Source organism: Cololabis saira, chromosome 1 (assembly GCF_033807715.1).
Source record: "Cololabis saira isolate AMF1-May2022 chromosome 1, fColSai1.1, whole genome shotgun sequence".
In the NCBI taxonomy this organism is placed as follows: Eukaryota; Metazoa; Chordata; class Actinopteri; order Beloniformes; family Belonidae; genus Cololabis; species Cololabis saira.
In genome coordinates this window covers 18,213,424-18,231,748 of record NC_084587.1, presented here as the reverse complement: position 1 = coordinate 18,231,748, position 18,325 = coordinate 18,213,424, and the positions used below count along the sequence as shown (strand labels likewise).

The 18,325-nt window shown below is 43.0% G+C and overlaps 1 protein-coding gene across 2 annotated transcripts; it reads left to right on the top strand.

Moving 5' to 3' along the window:
- Nucleotides 1–6,284: 6,284 nt before the first annotated feature.
- On the top strand, nt 6,285–13,011 carry lyl1 (LYL1 basic helix-loop-helix family member). Of its 2 annotated transcripts, none has more exons than XM_061730338.1 (4): nt 6,285–6,823; nt 7,826–9,270; nt 10,791–10,888; nt 12,274–13,011. In XM_061730338.1, the coding sequence occupies exons 2-4, from the start codon at nt 8,501–8,503 to the stop codon at nt 12,747–12,749; spliced, it is 1,344 nt and encodes a 447-aa protein (XP_061586322.1). In that variant the 5' UTR covers nt 6,285–6,823; nt 7,826–8,500; the 3' UTR covers nt 12,750–13,011. The 2 variants fall into 2 exon arrangements, with proteins under 2 accessions (XP_061586322.1, XP_061586329.1); XM_061730345.1 differs by having other exon boundaries at nt 6,287–6,823; nt 8,651–9,270.
- Nucleotides 13,012–18,325: the final 5,314 nt, after the last annotated feature.

Here is an 18,325-nt window from a genome sequence, read left to right as displayed (position 1 = left end):
CCCAGGCTGCACGGCGGGCCCCGCCAGGCCCGGGTAACCCGACCCACCCGTCCCAGGCCCAGGCCGGTGAGGGAACGCGGGTGATGTGGGACCCCCTCCCGCCCCTTGTGTTGAGTGCATGTGATTAATGCCATAAAAACAGGGAGGAGGGAGGGCCAAGTATCGATTGACACAGACCCCCCCCCCTCCCGAACTACGTGTCCTTGTCAAATGTATTTATTAAGTGTTGAATGTGCAGTGTCTATTTTGCTGTTAAAACCGTGAGGCGGGGAGTGCCAGGCCCCGCGGGACAGTGCCCCCCACGACCCGGACCCCCCGCCTTTCGCCTATGTGCGTATGAATCGTGTAGGGGGGGCAAGAGGGGGAGCGGAGGCCGAAGCCAGGAAGCAGGACCAGCAAAGCCGGCCCTGATAAGACACCCGCGTCCCCCCACCGGCCGTCCAGTAGACGGGGGCCGGCCCCCCGAGCCGGGCAAGGGCCCCACCGCACCTTCAAGGGCGCCCCCGGCGCCGCCGGAGCCCCCAGACGGAGGAGGAAACGGTCCAACATCCTCCCATTCATACTGACAACATAAGACATAGATACCTGGGAATGGTGCCACCCCGCCGTCGCGCCCGCCCGTGCACCCCCCGGTCAGGGGAAGCCCGCTCCCCGGACCCGGCCCCACCCCCCCCCGAGGCCACCCCGGCGGACACCCCAAGGGTCCCGGAGTCCCCACATCCGCAGGGGCACTTGGCCCCCGCCCAGCGACGGAGGACCAAGGCAGCAATGCCCCCCCAGCGCAGACAGCCACCCCCCACCCAGGCAGGGCCGGGCCCTCCGGGTGGGACCCCCACGTCCACGGCCCCGCCCCCCCCGGGAGGCCCGGAGACGCCCCAGCCACAGCCCCCCGCCCGAGCCCTCCCCAGCCACCCCCCCCCACCGCCATGAGGTAACCCCCCCCACAGGCCCCCAAGGCCCCCACCGGCTAGGGACAGGGCCCCGCGGCCCCCCCCACCGACCCCCAGGGGCCACCAGAGGCCCGCGCCCCAGACCCCCCAAGCCGACCCCCAACCCCAAGGGCCACGAGATCACCACCCCCCCGCCCCCACTAGGTAACGAAGCCAATAAACGGGGACCACAGAGAGTGCAATTCAGCCGAATGTTGTTCAGTGGAGGCAGACATTATCTCACTACTAATATGATCTGATAAAAGATTCCTAAAATGGTTGATACATAAACTGGATTTTTGTTTCCAATTTACTAAAATGGTTTTCTTTGCGATACATAAGGCAGTGAGAACCCGGTGTGTCCAATTAGGATCTATTTGAGTGTCTCCCAGGTGACCTAATATACATACCGTGGGGCATACTGGGATTCTGTGGTTGATCCATGTGGATAAATCCTCACAAATCTCCTTCCAGAACCTCTGTACCGGTGTACAGAACCATAAAGCATGCATATAATTATCTGGGGTGTTCTCTGTGCACTGTGAACAGATATTAGAGGTGACAAAGCCCATCTGGAACATCCTTTGTCCAGTATAATGTATTCTATGAAGAACTTTGTACTGTATAAGTTGTAGGTTTGGGTTTTTAGTCATAGTAAACGTATTTAAGCATATTTGTGACCAATAAAACTGGTCGGTATTAAGAGAGAGATCCGCCTCCCACTTAGAGATCGGAAGAGAGACTGAATCGTCCAGTTTAGACACTAACCTGTAGAGTTTTGATAACAACTTTAAAGTGCTTAGATTCAATAAATCTATTATCTTAGCGGGAAGTTGTAAATCTAATTGGCTAATTTTGTATGTTTTATTTATTATTGCCTTAAGTTGTTGATACTCTAAAAATTTATTCCTGCTAATTCCGTATTGAACAATAAGTGTATTGAAAGGTACAAACTGTCCTCCTACAATTACGTGCTGTAAGTACCGTATTCCTTGATCTCTCCATTGAACGAAGTTAACCATCTTTTTATCATTTTTCACGATGTCTGGGTTGTTCCATATGGGTGTACGGTCACATGGAAAAAGTGAAATTTTAGCTATTTTAAGAAATTCCCACCAAGCTGATAAAGTTGTGCTAATATTAATGCTTTTGAAACATTGATGACGTTTGATACTTTGACTAATAAATGGTAACTCTGAGATTTCTAGTTCATTACAAAACACTTGCTCTGAGTCCAGCCATTGACTATCTAAAGGATGATCTTTTGACCATTTTACAATATACTGTAACTTACTGGCTATGAAGTAATACTGAAAATTAGGTAATTCTAAACCTCCATATTCTTTGGATTTTTGCAATGTCTTTAAACTAATACGTGGAGTTTTATTTTTCCACAGAAATTTTGATACATATGAGTCCAACGATTTAAACCAGGAAAGAGGGGGTTTGCATGGTATCATTGAGAAAAAATAATTTACTTTTGGTAAAACCATCATTTTAATGGTGGCTATTCTACCCATGAGCGAAATGGGGAGAGAGCTCCATCTGGAAAGATCATCTTCTATTTTCTTTATAAGCTGAACATGATTTAATTTTATTAACTCTGACAGCCTAGGGGAGATGTTTATGCCTAAATATCTAATGTTCCCTGATTGTAATTGAGTATTGGTTATATTCCTAAAATTGCAGTTAACACACAGAACAGTGGATTTAGACCAATTAATAGAATAATCAGACAGAGATGAAAATCCCTCTATAAGTGCAATTGTCTGTGATAGTGAAGATCGTGAGTTCTGGAGGAAGAGGAGTACGTCATCCGCATAAAGACTAATTTTGTGCTCTAATATTTTACATTGTATACCTTTAATATTTTGATTTTGTCTAATAGCTGCTGCTAAAGGTTCAATAAATATTGCAAATAATGAGGGAGAGAGAGGGCAACCCTGTCTAGTGCCTCTTTGCAAGGTAAAACTTGTAGAGATTTGATCATTTGTCCTTACACGTGCCTTGGGAGAGCTGTATAATATTTTTATCCAGTCAATGAAAGATTCGCCAAATCCAAATTTATGCAAAGTTGCAAATAGAAACTTCCAATTTACCTTATCAAATGCTTTTTCCGCGTCTAAGGATATAATAGTAGTCTCCTGTTTATTGATACTCGAATAGTCTATAATATTTAATAATCTGCGAATATTAGTAGACGAATGTCTACCTTTAATGAAGCCTGTTTGATCCGGATGTATAATAGAAGGGGTGACTCTTTTCAGACGTTCAGTAATGGCCTTGCTAATTATTTTAAGGTCTACATTTATCAATGAAATTGGGCGGTAGCTCGATGGGAGCAAGGGATCCTTGTCCGGTTTTAATAAAAGACTAATATTAGCAGAGTTCATATTTAAGGGTAAGCTTTTATTTTCCCTAGCATTTAGAATCATTTTATAAAATGTTGGTGCTAATATACTCCAGAATTCCTTGTAAAATTCAGCTGGGAAACCATCTGGGCCCGGAGCTTTATTATTGGGCATATGTTGAAGAGCTTCATGGAGTTCTCCTATTGAGAGCGGTGAGTCTAAATTCATAACCTGTTCCTGATGTAACTTCGGCAGATTAATGTCTCCAAGAAACTCATTAATGGATTGATCAGATGGTTCAATTTGTGACGAGTATAATTTATAGTAAAAGTCTCTAAAGACTGAATTTATTAAACAGGGGTCATGTGTAACTCCCCCTGACTGGTCCTTAATGGATGTTATGGTTGTTTTTTCTTTGTTTATTTTTAATTGATTGGCTAAGTATTTTCCCGATCTGTTAGCATGTGCAAAGTTTTCCAGGCGAAGCCTTTGTACTAGAAACTGCGTTTTTGCGTCAATTATTTTATTTAATTCTATTTTAGTTTTCCTTATTCTGTTAAGGATACGTTCGTCTGCAGAGGTCTGGAAGGCCTCCTCTAGCGTCTTTATTTCACACTCTAATTCTTTTGTTTTTAAGTTGTCTTTTTTTTTCCTATTTGAAGAAAAGGAAATTATTTTGCCTCGCATTACTGCTTTTCCTGCTTCCCATAGAACGCTCGCTGATATTTCCGGCTGGTCGTTATTTTGTAAAAATATATCCCATTCTTTCTTAAAAAAAATTAATAAAGTCGGGGTCTTTGAGCAATGATGTATTAAATCTCCAAACTTTGGAGGATGATACGCTCCCCCTCTTCCCCAGAGTGAAAGAAACAGGTGCGTGATCGCTAATAATGATTGGGTGAATTTGTGATTCTGAGATATCTCTCATCAGAGAGCTACTGACTAAAAAATAATCTAACCTAGAATATGAGTGATGAACGGCTGAGAAAAAAGTGTAGTTCCTAAGGGTTGGGTGTAGAGAGCGCCATGTATCGCAAAGACCCAGATCATTCATGTATTGCTTAACAATACTTGCTGACTGCCAACTCCTGTGTCCGCCTGCATTACTGAGCCTGTCCACTCCAGGGTCCAGAACCATGTTGAAGTCTCCTCCGATGATGACTGTGTTGTCTAGGTGAGCAGAAAGTGAGGTGAAAAAAGAGTGAAAAAACGAGGAGTCATCAACATTTGGACCATATACATTAGAAATACATAAATTCAAGCTTTGAATTTGCAAGACTAAAATTAAATATCTACCCTCTGAGTCAATGTGAGTGTCCTTTACGGTGAAATTTACTCTTTTATTAATGAGAATTGCTACCCCTCTTTGTCTGGAGTTGTAACAGGCGCAGAAAACATGCGGAAATTGTGCCGTGGCCAATGCATCTACCGAAGCTTTAACTAAATGAGTTTCTTGCAGTAGGACAATGTCTGCCTGCAGAGTTTGTATATGGTTAAGAAGTTTTAATCTCTTTGCCGGCACATACTTTTTATGTTTTAATTTTGCAAATACAGTTCATTTATTTATTTACATTCTAAATAATTGAATGCTATCGCTTTTCGTAGTTCTGTTTGTTGTTAATTCTGGAGAGTGTTATGTACCTTTATCTGTGACTTGCTTGAACAGATCTTTAATCAGTGGATGTTTTCTTAAAAGGACACACCAATATTTTGAGGATCAGCTTATTTGCCAACAATGCCAGAGCTTGAAAGGAACCGTCCATTATTCAAGGCTAAAAAACATTACTGCTTACTGAAGCATACTCTTAAATTAAATACTTAACTGCTGTACTCTACTGCCCTTACTTTTTAACAACTTGGGCTTTTTATTATTTTACCTCTTTTCTTATTATTTTATTTCATTTTATTTGTTATTTACTGTTTAATTGTGTCTTGCTGCTTTTAATGTTGAGCACTTTGAATTACCTTGTGTTGAATTTTGCTATACAAATAAACTTGCCTTGCCTTATTGACCCGATCTGACAAAGCAACAACTAGCCTAGAGTCGCTAGTTGCTGGACGTGGGCATAGCCCAACTAACTTGTAAATTAATCTTTTATAGAAATAAAGTGAGATATAAAGTGCAACACAACAGGAAGTCGTATGGACAGGTACAGAAAAAGGAATTACATTTCGATGTAGCATCTCTACCTGGACTCAGCGATCGGCTGCGGCTGCACGGTTGCCAGGTAACGTGCGATCCATGGGTTTAAGATGAAGTTAGCCAGAACAAAGTTTACAATCACTTTCCAAAATAGGGAGTTCATCCTCTGTGTTTTCTAGATGCCTCCGACCCTCAAAGTGGCGATGTTAGCCCCTGACCTCTGACCCCTCACGCTGTTGATGGACGCTGATCTTCATTTGTATAGAAGATGAACATAAATGTTATGACATGTAGATGAAAATATTTTGGAGTCAGACGGCTGGACAGAGAAGAAAGGGGTATTTACCCTCCGATCAAACCAAGGGTTGACAGGAAATAATTCCCAGAATGCATAGCACTTAAAATGTACATTATGAATAAGGTTTGACTTCAAACATATTGGAGCAGCTGATTCCCCCAGTGACTGTTTCATTTGTAGCTTGGCATTTGCATGCCCCCTGAACGCGGCCGGTTCTTTCTGCACGAGTGAACGCCACGCCACTCGTCTGTTTAAAACATTGTGATGTAAGTGCAATGGCACATATTTGCTTGGAAATGATCCAAGTCCCTTCGAAGTCTGGGACTGACCAGTCTAGCGTTGTGTTTGTGCGAGTGTGTGTGTGTGTGCTCTTCGGCATGAACCTGCTCGTGTGTGTGTGTGTGTGTGTGTGTGTTGGTGGTGGGGGTAGAGGAGGGGTGCTGGAGGTCCCTTATCTACAGACCACAGGCAGCTTTTGAGGCTTTTATCAGCAGCCACCACATTGTACGAGCACATCCTCTTGTCCAGCAGGGAGCGGAAAACTCTCCTTGCAACATGGGTCCCTTTCTCTCCCCCTCCTCTCTCGCCCACTGCTCATTTGCCAGAACCAGAACTCTGGCAACCGACTAGAGCATTGTGTCTTCTTGGCAAAGAAGAGTGATAGGGAAAGACAGCCTGGTGAAAGACAGAGAGGTGAGAATGACATAAGGACGGCGGGGACCAGCCGAACCATCAATATCCGAGCTTTGAAAACATCTTTTTTTTTTCCAAAGGAGAAACTTCCCAACCAAAGAATCTCAGTGTTTGAGCTTAATTCCAACCTCGTGTCTAAGTCATTTTTCCTTTTTTTCTTTATATCTAATAAAAAAAGGGTTTTCATCTATAGACAAGGATATTTTTTGAGATTTGATTGTCAGACTGTGCCGGTTCTGGCCTCAGACTCTGACAGACAGCCGCCGCCGAGCTGCAGAGGAATGCGAGTGACCTGAAGGAGGACGAGACGACGTACGCAGATACAACATGTGCGTTGGCAGAGCAGTTGAACTCTGACGGATCTCGCACGGCAGACGCCTCCAGCCACATTGGATGTCACTATGTGTCTGTAAGTATTCCTGTTAATGTTTTACCTTTTTATTTATTATATTTCTTTAAACCTCTTAGAGGACAACAGTTATTTATGATGACATTAAAATCGACTGTCTGACAGACGTTTGTGTACCATATGGCACATGTGGGAGATCTTCAGGGGCGTTTAGTAAACTATAATTATGATGTTCATGATAAAGAATTGAGAAGTTTTCATGGAAAGAAATTAAGACGCAAATTTAGTTCTGGAGATTTTCTTATAGCATACATTTAAATACCATATACAATGTGTTTGGCTTAAATAATAACCCAAGCCGATTACAGATGAAGGGATTCCAGAGGAGGACAGATACAGACATAAGTATTATGCAATAAAAAAATATCAATAATCATATTTTAGATAAGCAATGCACGATGCAAAAAAAAGGGGGAGACTTGCTAATATTTTATTTTTGCTTTGAAAAACAAATTAAAAAACAGTGTTGCTCTCATCATGATCAAAACATGATCAGTCATGATCATGTTTGCTGGGTCTAAAAAACAACTGTTAGATGTTTATCTAAGCATCAATGTCTGCGCAGCTTCTACCTCCTCTAAAGATTTATTTTTTTTAATTTCTAACCCAAGATATTTTCACATCGACTTAAATCTAACAGTAATGCAAAAATGTTACTATTTATAACGGCGTATGTTGTCCCTAGACATCGCTGTGAAACACGGAACCGTCCAAAATAAAGTCATGACAACCAGAAAAAGACAAAACAGGAACAATTGCGATTGCAAAAGCTGGGCGATCATAAGAACCAAACAATGTTGCAGCGCAGCGTGTAAAAAAAGTGCAACTACTAATTCCTTCAGTGTTACAGTGAAATTACACATACAGCACATTTTTAACTGTAGTCTATTAAGGGCAACTACTGCGACATTATAGATCTGACTGTTGTTCAGGTGTGATTTTACTAAATATACTTACAAAATATTACACATCCTGAGTGATTCTTTTCCTTTTGTTCGACAGACTCTTTGATATCGACCCAATCTCCAAGGATCTGTGGCGTTTTGAATCCGTACAAGGATTTTGAGTCACATCCTCAAAGTACACGCAGACACAGACAGATAAACGGATGGACTCATAAAGACCCGGCGCGAGAGACTCATCCGTATCCGTAAATTTGCCAATCAGGATGCACAGTGAGAAAAAGGCCCAGTTCACGTAGAGATACGGCAGCCCGCTGTGAGGACTGCAATGTTTCCCACTGAAATGTGCTCCTGAGAACACTGAAAAGATAGTGAGTAAGGCTTTATCACATTACAAGTAATGGAGGCTACGTGTCCATATCTGGTATATGCTTTGCAGACTCTGAGGTACACGAGTGAAGCAGACTAAACCTTGCAGCCCCATGAAAGATTAAAAAAAAAGGCTTGCATGCTGACCCTTTCACCAAGTGGTGAAAAAGATGCATCTTGGGTAACGGAGGCATGCAAAATAGTGGAAATTTCCAGAAGGAGGAAATAAAGGAAGGAGGAATAAAGAACTCATACATGCGGAGAGGTGAAACGTGTGAGTAGGAACAGCTTCTGGTGGCGGACATGAACGTATTACTTTATCTCAAACTCATTTAAGATAGATAACGAGGCTGACGCACGCAGTCTGGGCAGTTCGGAGGAACAGAGGCTCCAGAACTTTACCACCATGATGGAAAAGATGAACTCCAGCGCTCCACCTGCCTCACCTCATGATCTACCTCTGCCCTCCTCCTCCTCCTCCTCCTCCTCCTCCTCCTCCTCCTCCTCCTCCTCCTCCTCCTCTGCCTCCTCCCCATCCTGCGCATCCATGGAGCAGCCCAGTCCCCTCCAGAGCCGGCCTCCGGCATCCTCCGATGCCATCAGAAGCTCCCATCCTGTGAAAAAAGCCGACGTCCCGACCACCACTTCTACTCAGCCTCCCATCACCTTGACAACGGTGTTAACCAGTCACAAAACGGATACAGCCGCTGCACCTGACCCTCCCGTCATGGATGTGGAGGACGAGGAGGGAGAGAAGCTACACAGGTCCAAAAGCACGGCCGTGGCGTCAACAAACGGGTCGCCGACTCTGTCCTCCCCGCCTCCGCTTCTCCCGGCTCCGGCCAAGACCTCCCCGTGCCCTCTGCCCACGTCCACCTCCACCGCAGCCTTCCCCTCGTCCTCGTCCTCCACTCTTCTCCCGCACATACCGGTCATCAGCCTCAGTCACAGCAAGCCTCCTCTCCCGCTGCCCAACACCCCTTTGACCGCCCTCCACCCGATTCCCAACCTCATTCACGGGGACGTCCGCCGCGGCCAGCAGACCTGCCTGCCCATGCTCAGCCCTGGAGCCCCGGGGTTGCCCGGGGGCCCCGGGGGCCCCGGAGGCCCCTCGGCTGCTTCCCCCGGCCTCCTGCTGGCGCAGCAGTACATGCCTGCACACCCCTTCCTCCCCAGGTGAGAGTGATATTAATTCATCCATATGCCTGGTGATTTCCAACCTTTTCCCTTATAACTCTTCATCTTTTCTATGGGTGTTTGGTTTCTGGGGTGTTTGATTTGTAAATGACAGTGCAGAGTGAGTGAAATGGAAATGTCAATTTCCCCGAGGGGAACCTCCCAAAGGGATTAATAAAGTCGTCTGAATCTGAATCTAACTCTGAATCTAAAAAAACACCTGAGGACCTAACAATGTAGTGATTGAGCTAATCAATATAGTCTAGTTTTGTACATTTTTATGCTTTTAGTTCTGCTAGAAATTTTATCTACAAGTATTTTTACACTTCTATGTGAAAATGAATGGAATTATTTTTTATCATTACATTTTTTTTACACATATGAAAAATAATGATCAAATCTTCAATCCCCCCTCCCAACCCTCCATTCCATCGTTCAGATATAAATCACACCTTGATCCATCAAATTACACATTCAGTAGGTTTTTCAATTCCGTTATCAAGTTCGTCCACAGTGCTATTGTTCCTTGTTGCGCCTGATTAATCCTTGCAGAAGAAAGTTCCAGATACGAGATATCCAAAAAGCTTCTCAGTCAATGAGTTTAAAATGTATGTAATTATTGAACAGATTAAATAGTTACATCACATAATAGGAAATGACCTCAATTTAACTCCTTGCAAGGCACTGGGGTCAAAACGAGCCGAGCCGGAGTTAAGGCCCCTCAGTTCCTTCAGAGGGCTCACCTAAACATTAGCACCTTGCAACGGGTTAACAAAAGAGAAACCTGCAGTGCACTTTCACAGCAGATGTGTATAGCTAAACTATAAAATCCACTACAATATAACTTCCTGAACGTCTGCAGTTACGACAAAGGTGCTTCGCTGGAAACGATGCCAAGTTTCTGCTGTACATGAAACCTCAACCGCTGGAAATTTTTTGAGTTCCCATTGTGATTAAGATCGGCTGCTGGTGTGAGAATGACACCAGGATGTGTGCTGTTACGGAGGGACCTGGCGTTTCTCATGCTAACAGAACGTTGGGTCACAAAGCACGAGTTCTTTTGCACCAGAAAGCTGGAGACATCCCTATTTGAAAGTATACATGATATTTTTATTATTATTTAGCCATTGCATTTAGACTTGGACTGAGAAAAAGGCAAAAACAAAATAAAGGCTTCTGAGAGGATGGAGGAGCTGGCAGCTCCTTGCTCTCATTGGAAGTCTTCATCAAAGATCTCCTGCTGCCCATCAGGTATCTGGTCCATAAAGGATTTCTTTTTTAAACAAGTGTAAGAAAAAAAATTGAGGTTTTATGAACTATTTTATGGTTTCGCCCATCTGTCACGGAGATCTGGCAATGAGATTATTCCCCCCTGTTCTCTCATGGATTGATTTCATCACTGAGGAATAATCGGCTGGTACCCAGACTTGGGCTGAAAGTCTGTCTGCACTAAACAACGAGAACCATTATAATCAAAGTTCCCTAAGTTCTGAACACACTTTTCCATGTTTTATCCGTAGCTCCTACCTGGGACCCTCGGGAGGAAGCTATGGCATCATCAACAGCAGTCGCATCAAGAGGAGGCCGTCATCACACTTTGAGATGGAGCTTAGCGACTGTAAGTGTCCGTCGGACCAAACAGACAACAACATCACTACGGATGCAGTTGTAGTTACTGTTTGTGCTTGGAAACTGTGTCGTGGGAATTGCAGCTTAGAGCAGAAAAGGAAGCACTTTTTCTGAGGTGTTCATCATGTTTTAGTCTAAGTACCATGAGGATACAATAGAGAAGCATCCTTTTTAGTTTTGCACGCGCACCTCTGTTCATAGCAGCCAGTGTTAAGTGGTGGAGTGAGTCGGTCCACTCTACCACCACCCTCTCCTCCTCAGGGTGGGTCTATTTGGCATCATTTCTAAGATACAGCAAAGGAAACACAGTTAGCCGAAGGTAAAGCTGGCTCTGTAAGGTCATGGAAATAGTGACATCGTTGTGCTACGATGGACCTTCTCTGGTTTTCACCTCAGACACACAAATATATGACAACTTGGTTCCCCCCATAGGAAAGGGCTCGACCCCGTCATGTGCCAGAGTGCCTGGGCAGGACTCTGAACCCCAGACGGCACTGCAAAAGCTCATTTCTAAGAAAGTTTAAAAAAAGAAAAAGAGAGCCTTATTTCAAGAAAATTATGCTATTTTATACTATTTTATTATTTTATCTTATTTTTTAGAACATTTCTATTCTACAATTTCCCAGCTTGGGATAAATAAAGTATATCTATCTATCTATCTATCTATCTATCTATCTATCTATCTATCTATCTATCTATCTATCTATCTATCTATCTATCTATCTATCTATCTATCTATCTATCTATCTATCTATCTATCTATCTATCTATCTATCTATCTATCTATCTATCTATCTATCTATCTATCTATCTATCTATCTATCTATCTAGCTAATTTTCTAGTCAATTATCTTTTTTCTCACGCCACTGGCAACAATTTTATACCTAAAATAAGACAATTTGGATGAGATTAATGGAATATTAGGCTTATTTCGACAGAGAATAGGATTTAGAAGGTCACTTGGTTCGGCTGCAATTTGGTGATTAAAAATCCACCCAATAGTAATATTTTTATGATATTTGTGTTATGTCTCCTGCATCCAAGCTGACTTTCTTTTTTTTGTCTGCATAGATATTAATGGTTAATACCAAGTTGGTAAAAACCTAAAGCATATATATGCATTTTAATATATAGTAAATTTAATAAATATATAACATATATCATTTTTTTTTCATCCACGCTGACTTTCTACTAGAAGTGCAACAGTCTGTGCATCATGCTCAATACCACACTACCTGCACCTTTAGTGTGAATAACCTTACATATTCACGTGTTCAGTTTCTATTATTTATATTACAAATATATCTTATATATAGAGAGAGATACACTTCTCCGGATCTTGCACATTTACAGAGTGTTTGTGTTTTAACCAGGCCCTCCTCAGAAACTCGCCCGCCGTGTCTTCACCAACAGCCGCGAGCGCTGGCGGCAGCAGAATGTGAACGGAGCGTTCTCCGAGCTGAGGAAATTAATCCCCACCCACCCACCTGACAAGAAGCTCAGCAAAAACGAAATCCTGCGTCTGGCTGTGAAATACATCAACTTCCTGGTCACCCTGCTCAACGACCAGGACAAGACGAGGGACTCGGAGGAGGACGACACCGAGGACGAGAGCACCGCCGCTGCCGGGCTGGACGGCCGCAGACAGAAGCCCCCCGCCGCGCCGTCGGCCCACAGGGACTCAACGGACTCGGTCATCGCCTTGGCTTCCCCGGCGACCTCCAGTTGCTACGGTGACACAGACAGTGAGGAAAACTTTGGGGCAAAGACCTCCATGGTGGCCCAGGGCATTCTGGGAAAGGTTAAAGGTCAGATAAGGATGGTGGCAGCCACAAACGATGAGCGGTGACGAAAAGCGGCAGGAGCGTACATGTGAAGCTGACAGAGTGGACACACAAGACACCAGAAGTGTCTGCGGTTTCCTCTTCCCTTGCAGTGTGTCCGAGTTGTGTGAATGAGGAAGAGGGGAATTTGTAAGTATTTTGTAGTTTTCAAAGTTTTTCCAGAAATGTGCAAGCGTTTAGTGTGAGTCTGTGCTTTAATAATCACCTGACAACTTAGAAGTGAGCTGAAGTGTGACGAAGTGTAAATGATTAAACATTTCAATCAAGTGAACGGATCTGTCCATGTTTTATATTCCAGTAAGAACACACACAATAATCTTTATCTTTGACCAGGGTCACGGTTCCACGCCTAAAGTATATTTCCGTCATTAAAAATGTAATAATCAAGGACATTTAGGATTAAATTCCACTTCTGTGGACAGATGCAAATAGACCTTCTTGCACAGGACGATCAAGAACAAGATGCTGCTCCAGTCTTTACATTTCATCAGTTATGGTGACTAAACCCTGCTGCATACTCTGCTGCACAAATGCGGCATGCAACCACGATCTGCCAAATGCAACTGTGTTGTGTTTTTATCGCTAAGAGCCGACGATCCCACCCTGAAGTTGTGACACACTCGCACCAGACAGAAATAAAGTGTGCTTTAGTTCGCTGTTCCCTATTTGACATCCTCTCGCTACGCTCCAGAGACTGCTCACCGTCAGCACAATTTCTCAACACATCCAAATGGTTTTTTTTGTTGTTTTTTTTTCTGCAGTCGGTAAGATGATCACAATGAGACCAGATTCTGACCCTTATTTTATTACTATTTTCCTATGTCATTTGAATTTGGAACATATAACATGTACGTCCATATATTCTGCATTCATGGTGATAAATCTGTCAGCAGGCATTATATGGGCTGCATGTTGTTTGTTTGTGCCGTTCGCCAGAACGACAGATTGATAATGTTTCTTTTGACAATGAAGCCATAAAAAAAATAATAATAAAACAGTAAAAAAGGAACTTGGAGTATCTGACAACAAGGAGCCTGTGATAATGGAAAACAATCTTTACCGGTCAGATTTTTCCCCACACAGCACTGAGGTGCTGGCAGGCGTCATGAGAGCTGGATTATACATATAAGATAATATAATTAGAAACAACAATTTTATTTGAGAATTAGTTGCTGTCAGAGGTGGACAGAGTACTCGACCCCAGTACTTGAGTACAAATATTACTGGTCAAAATTTACTCCGTTACAAGTAAAAGTAGCTCAGTCAAAATATTACTCGAGTAAGAGTAGAAAAGTACTTGCTTTTAAAGGTACTTAAGTATCCAAAAGTAAATGCTTTTAAATTTACTTTAAGTAAAAGTAAGAGTAAGAGTAAATTTCTTATTTTCCACATCAGTAAATTACTATATTTTTTCTAAATTAATTTAAGGATCTTTTAACTCTTGTTTCTGAGAATTCAATGTTGAGTTGTTGAAAGCAGAGAGGTAGTTCTGCGTCGGCAGACACAATAAACATTTGAAAATAAATGTCTGTGGTTTGTCTGTTCCCCTCGTTTTTTACTCGGTCGAACTCAAACATTGAGTTAAGATACGGCCAAGGATTTTGTGAAAGTCCCTGCTCCGAGTCCGGCTCATTATCAGACTCAGACGACTCCGCGGATTGTCTTTCTTCTCCTGACGCAGGTGTAGACATTGTTGCGGCTCTGTCTTGAATTGTTGCGGCTCTGTCTTGAATTGTTGCGGCTCTGTCTTGACTTGTTGCCGCTCTGTCTTGACAAACGCAGGCTACTTTGGCGGTATCGTTTTGAGGAGGCTTGACGTATTTCCGCTTTACGTACATCCCAGTGGAGAGCGTGCACTGTGATAGGTCTCCTCCTTTGACAAAAACAGCCTGTGTCCAATAGGATTTTAGGGAAGAAGAAAAAAGAGCAGACCTGAAAGTAACGAGTACTTTTCAGCCTTCCTAGAAATTTACTCGAGTAAAAGTACAAATATTTGTCTTGGAAATGTATTCAAGTAAGAGTAATAAGTACCAAAGAAATCTAATACTCAAGTAAAGTACAAATCCTCTGGATATGTACTTAAGTACAGTACTCAAGTAAATTTACTCCATTACTGTCCACCACTGGTTGCTGTGCATGTTTCAGCGTACTGTATGGGCGCGTGTGAACGAGGAAACGTGTGTCGTACGGAGCAGGCTAAAGATTTATGCGCCTTTAACAGCCTTGGCTGTGCGGTTGAGCCCTGAGGAAGGTCAGGGTGGATGTGGGATGTGGTTGAATGTGGGGTTCGGCCCGGTGGGGGAAAGTGAAAACATTTTTAAAGAGTAAGTTGCAGCTGCGCCGATGCAGTCGCTCAGCGCTCGGCCCCGTCAAGGGGGCCAGGAAACGGCTACAGTTAGTGCTGTCTCATTGATGGCCAACGAGTTTCCTGAAGTTGGGAGGGGGGGGCGGCAGCAGCGCATGTGCGTGTGTTTGATGGGTGTTTGGGCATGTGGGGTAGCAACCACTGCATGAAAAAAAAAAAAGTGAGAAAACAGCCACCAGGATGCTCAGGGAACCAGTGTACACCCGGTTTCAGGATCACACAACAGGAAGAGCCGCTTTCACAACACTGCTGCGGCTGCATTTGCCCGCTCCGCCGTGCCAAGCCGCCCTGACCCCTCCCTGCTTTTCCAGCCGCACATTTTAGAGGAGTCATGTCACTTCTTCTACCCCCTGCACTGGCAAAAAAACAGCCAAAAATAACCTTGGATGACTGACCAACATCTTAGGACAACTGCGTGTCGCTTCACGCCACTATGTCACGCGTCAGCAACGATGACAGCAGCAGTAGAGCCTAAGTGGACGACATCGTAGAGGTGTCCGCTTAAGCAGTTATAGATAGAAGTTACTACAACTAATTGCCCTATTAATCATGGCATTTTATTGATGAATGGTTAAAATAAAACCTCAAATGTAAGCAGTTAAAGCTCATATGAGGTCTCCTGTAGTCCGAGGTGGAAGTACATTTTATTGGACACAACAGGAATCGTTGGTAAGGAATCCCACATTGGAGTCGTGAAATCAGTTCTTTTCATCGCTCAAAACACTCAAAAACTCAAAACACTTGTCCATCATCCAAAACCAGCAACAGCAGCAATAACCACGGCAACAGGTCTCTGAACTGGAGCTAGCTTGGGTCCAAACAAAACTCCTCACAAGCACCAGCAGGGATAAGTCGTTTTGATCATTTAAAGTCTAAACCAGATTAGGAATATAAAGAGGATGGATCTGGATTTCTCAACTGAACATTATCTTTATTCCAGATAGCTTGAGATCAGGGTTCAGTAGGCAGGAAACAGCTCTGGATTTACGTCACGGCTTCAGCGGGATTTTAAATGGTTTTAATCATCTTAAGTAGAATTTCAACAATAGCTAATGCATCAACAATTTTCAGCTCTGAGGGTTTTAACTTTTAATTTTCAGTCTGAAGTTGACTGGCTGTACCAGTCAGTCGCCCATCTCTGGTTCTGAATCCTAGTCCAAACAGCTCGCAGAGCGGCAGGATTGGGAGTAGTTGGTTGGAGGCAGTACTCGAGTTGTAAAAAACAATCAGGGGGGATGGTGGATTTTATCATATGGAGACAGATAATTTGTGCTGATTACAAATAATATAATATATTATGAATAATAGCACTGACCAAAACACCTGCAGAAATACTGCAGGAATGACATAGCAGCAGTTAAATGCAGCCTTCTGTAAGCTTTAAATATCCACTGGGCTTACATCAAATACATCAAAACACAACAATAAAAAACAGTTTTCTAAACTTATCAATATGATTCTGTCCTTCACAGGATAAGTAAAATGGATCACTGCAAAAACTCAAAATCTTAACAAGAATATTTGTCTTATTTCTAGTTAAAATGTCTCATTTTAGTAAAAGAATCTCATTACACTTAAAACAAGACTCATCACTGGAAAAAAAAAAACATTTTCACCTATTTCAAGTAGTTTCCAAGTAGATTTTAAAATAAGTAGAAAAATCTGCCAATGGAACAATATTTGTTTTGCTTGTAATAAGAAAATAAATCTTGTCCCACTAGCAGATTTTCCTACTTATTTCAAGTGAAAATGTACTTGAAACAGGTGAAAATTGTCAAATAAGTTATGTTTCTGGTGATGACTCTAAATGTTGAAATAGCAGTAAAACCACATTCATTGATGAAATGACATAAGGGATGGAAAGCGGGGATGGCAGTTTTACTGGGGTGATGATTTTGACCGTTTTTATTTCAGGGGGGGATGCCATCCCCCCTCATCCCCCCTCAACTCCAGTACTGGTTGGAGGAGGTCTGAAGTCTTTCAGCCGCTGCTATCCCGCCCCCTGAATCAAGACAGACAAAGTCCTTTCCCCTGATGATAACCAGCGGATGGGCCATGTATGGTGGTGTTTCCCAACCCCGGTCATCGAGTACTCCTGCCCAGCATGTTTGAGATGTTTCAACCCGCCTGATTCAAATTAATGATGGTTGTAAAGGACCATATTGAGCCAATTTGTTTAGTTGATACATTTTTCTTTATGATAAACATGGGATTTGTTATGAGTATAATTTCAGTTGATTATTCTTTGGATGTGTCTTAAAATTGTAATTTCTTTTGTGTATATATTGTATTTAATATGATTTGTATGTAAATTGACCGGAAATCCGCCCACATTATTTAAAAGGTCCGGCGGGCGGCTCCAGCTGTTGATGATCAGCTGGCTTCTGACAGCCGGGTAAACCTTAAAACTTCCCTGGGCTTTCATACAGGATTGGGTCCCTTTTTGTCATCTGTGGCTCTGTGCCGGTCAGTCCATACATTTTTTGTGTTGATGGTGATGAACAGACAATCACCTTTTCAGGGTCTGCTCTGTTTGTGCGAGAGGAAACCAGTTTGTTTCGCATTCCTTGGAGAGCGCAGCGAGGTACGATGTTTGTATTTGTTTTCTGGTTGTTTCCTTTGACAATTTGATATAGTTGTGTATGTTTTTAACATTGTATTATTAAATTAAGAACAGTTTCATTCATGAGTTTTCTATACGCGCTGTGGAAACTAGTTTTATAAATTGTTTGTATCCTTTTCCTATATAGTTTTCACGGTGTCGTAAGGACTCTGTCGGCATGATTCTGGATGCGACTTCAATAAAACAAACCTTACGCATCAGTCGAGACTCTCTACCTTTCTTCAAATCCAAGGTCTGCTACAATGGTCATCAGCTTGTCTTCAAGGTCATGACACAGCCACGTTTATCAGGGTGCGTTGAAACAGGGATACGTCTAAAACATGCAGGACAGGGGAACTCGAGGACCTGGGTTGGGAAACTTCACCATTCCATCGTCCGGGTCCAGGGGTTGTCAGCTCTTCCTGCAGCAGAACGTCCCGATGGCCGAAACTCTCGACTCAACTGATGATTGCTGATGCCATGAAGTGATATCAGTTCATCAATCACTTGTGATTTGCTTCTGTAGATGCCTCCATGGAAGGTTTACAACACATGACCGCATCAACGTCACCAACCGACAGAGAACATCCAGTTCCTTGATTTTGTTGTCATTC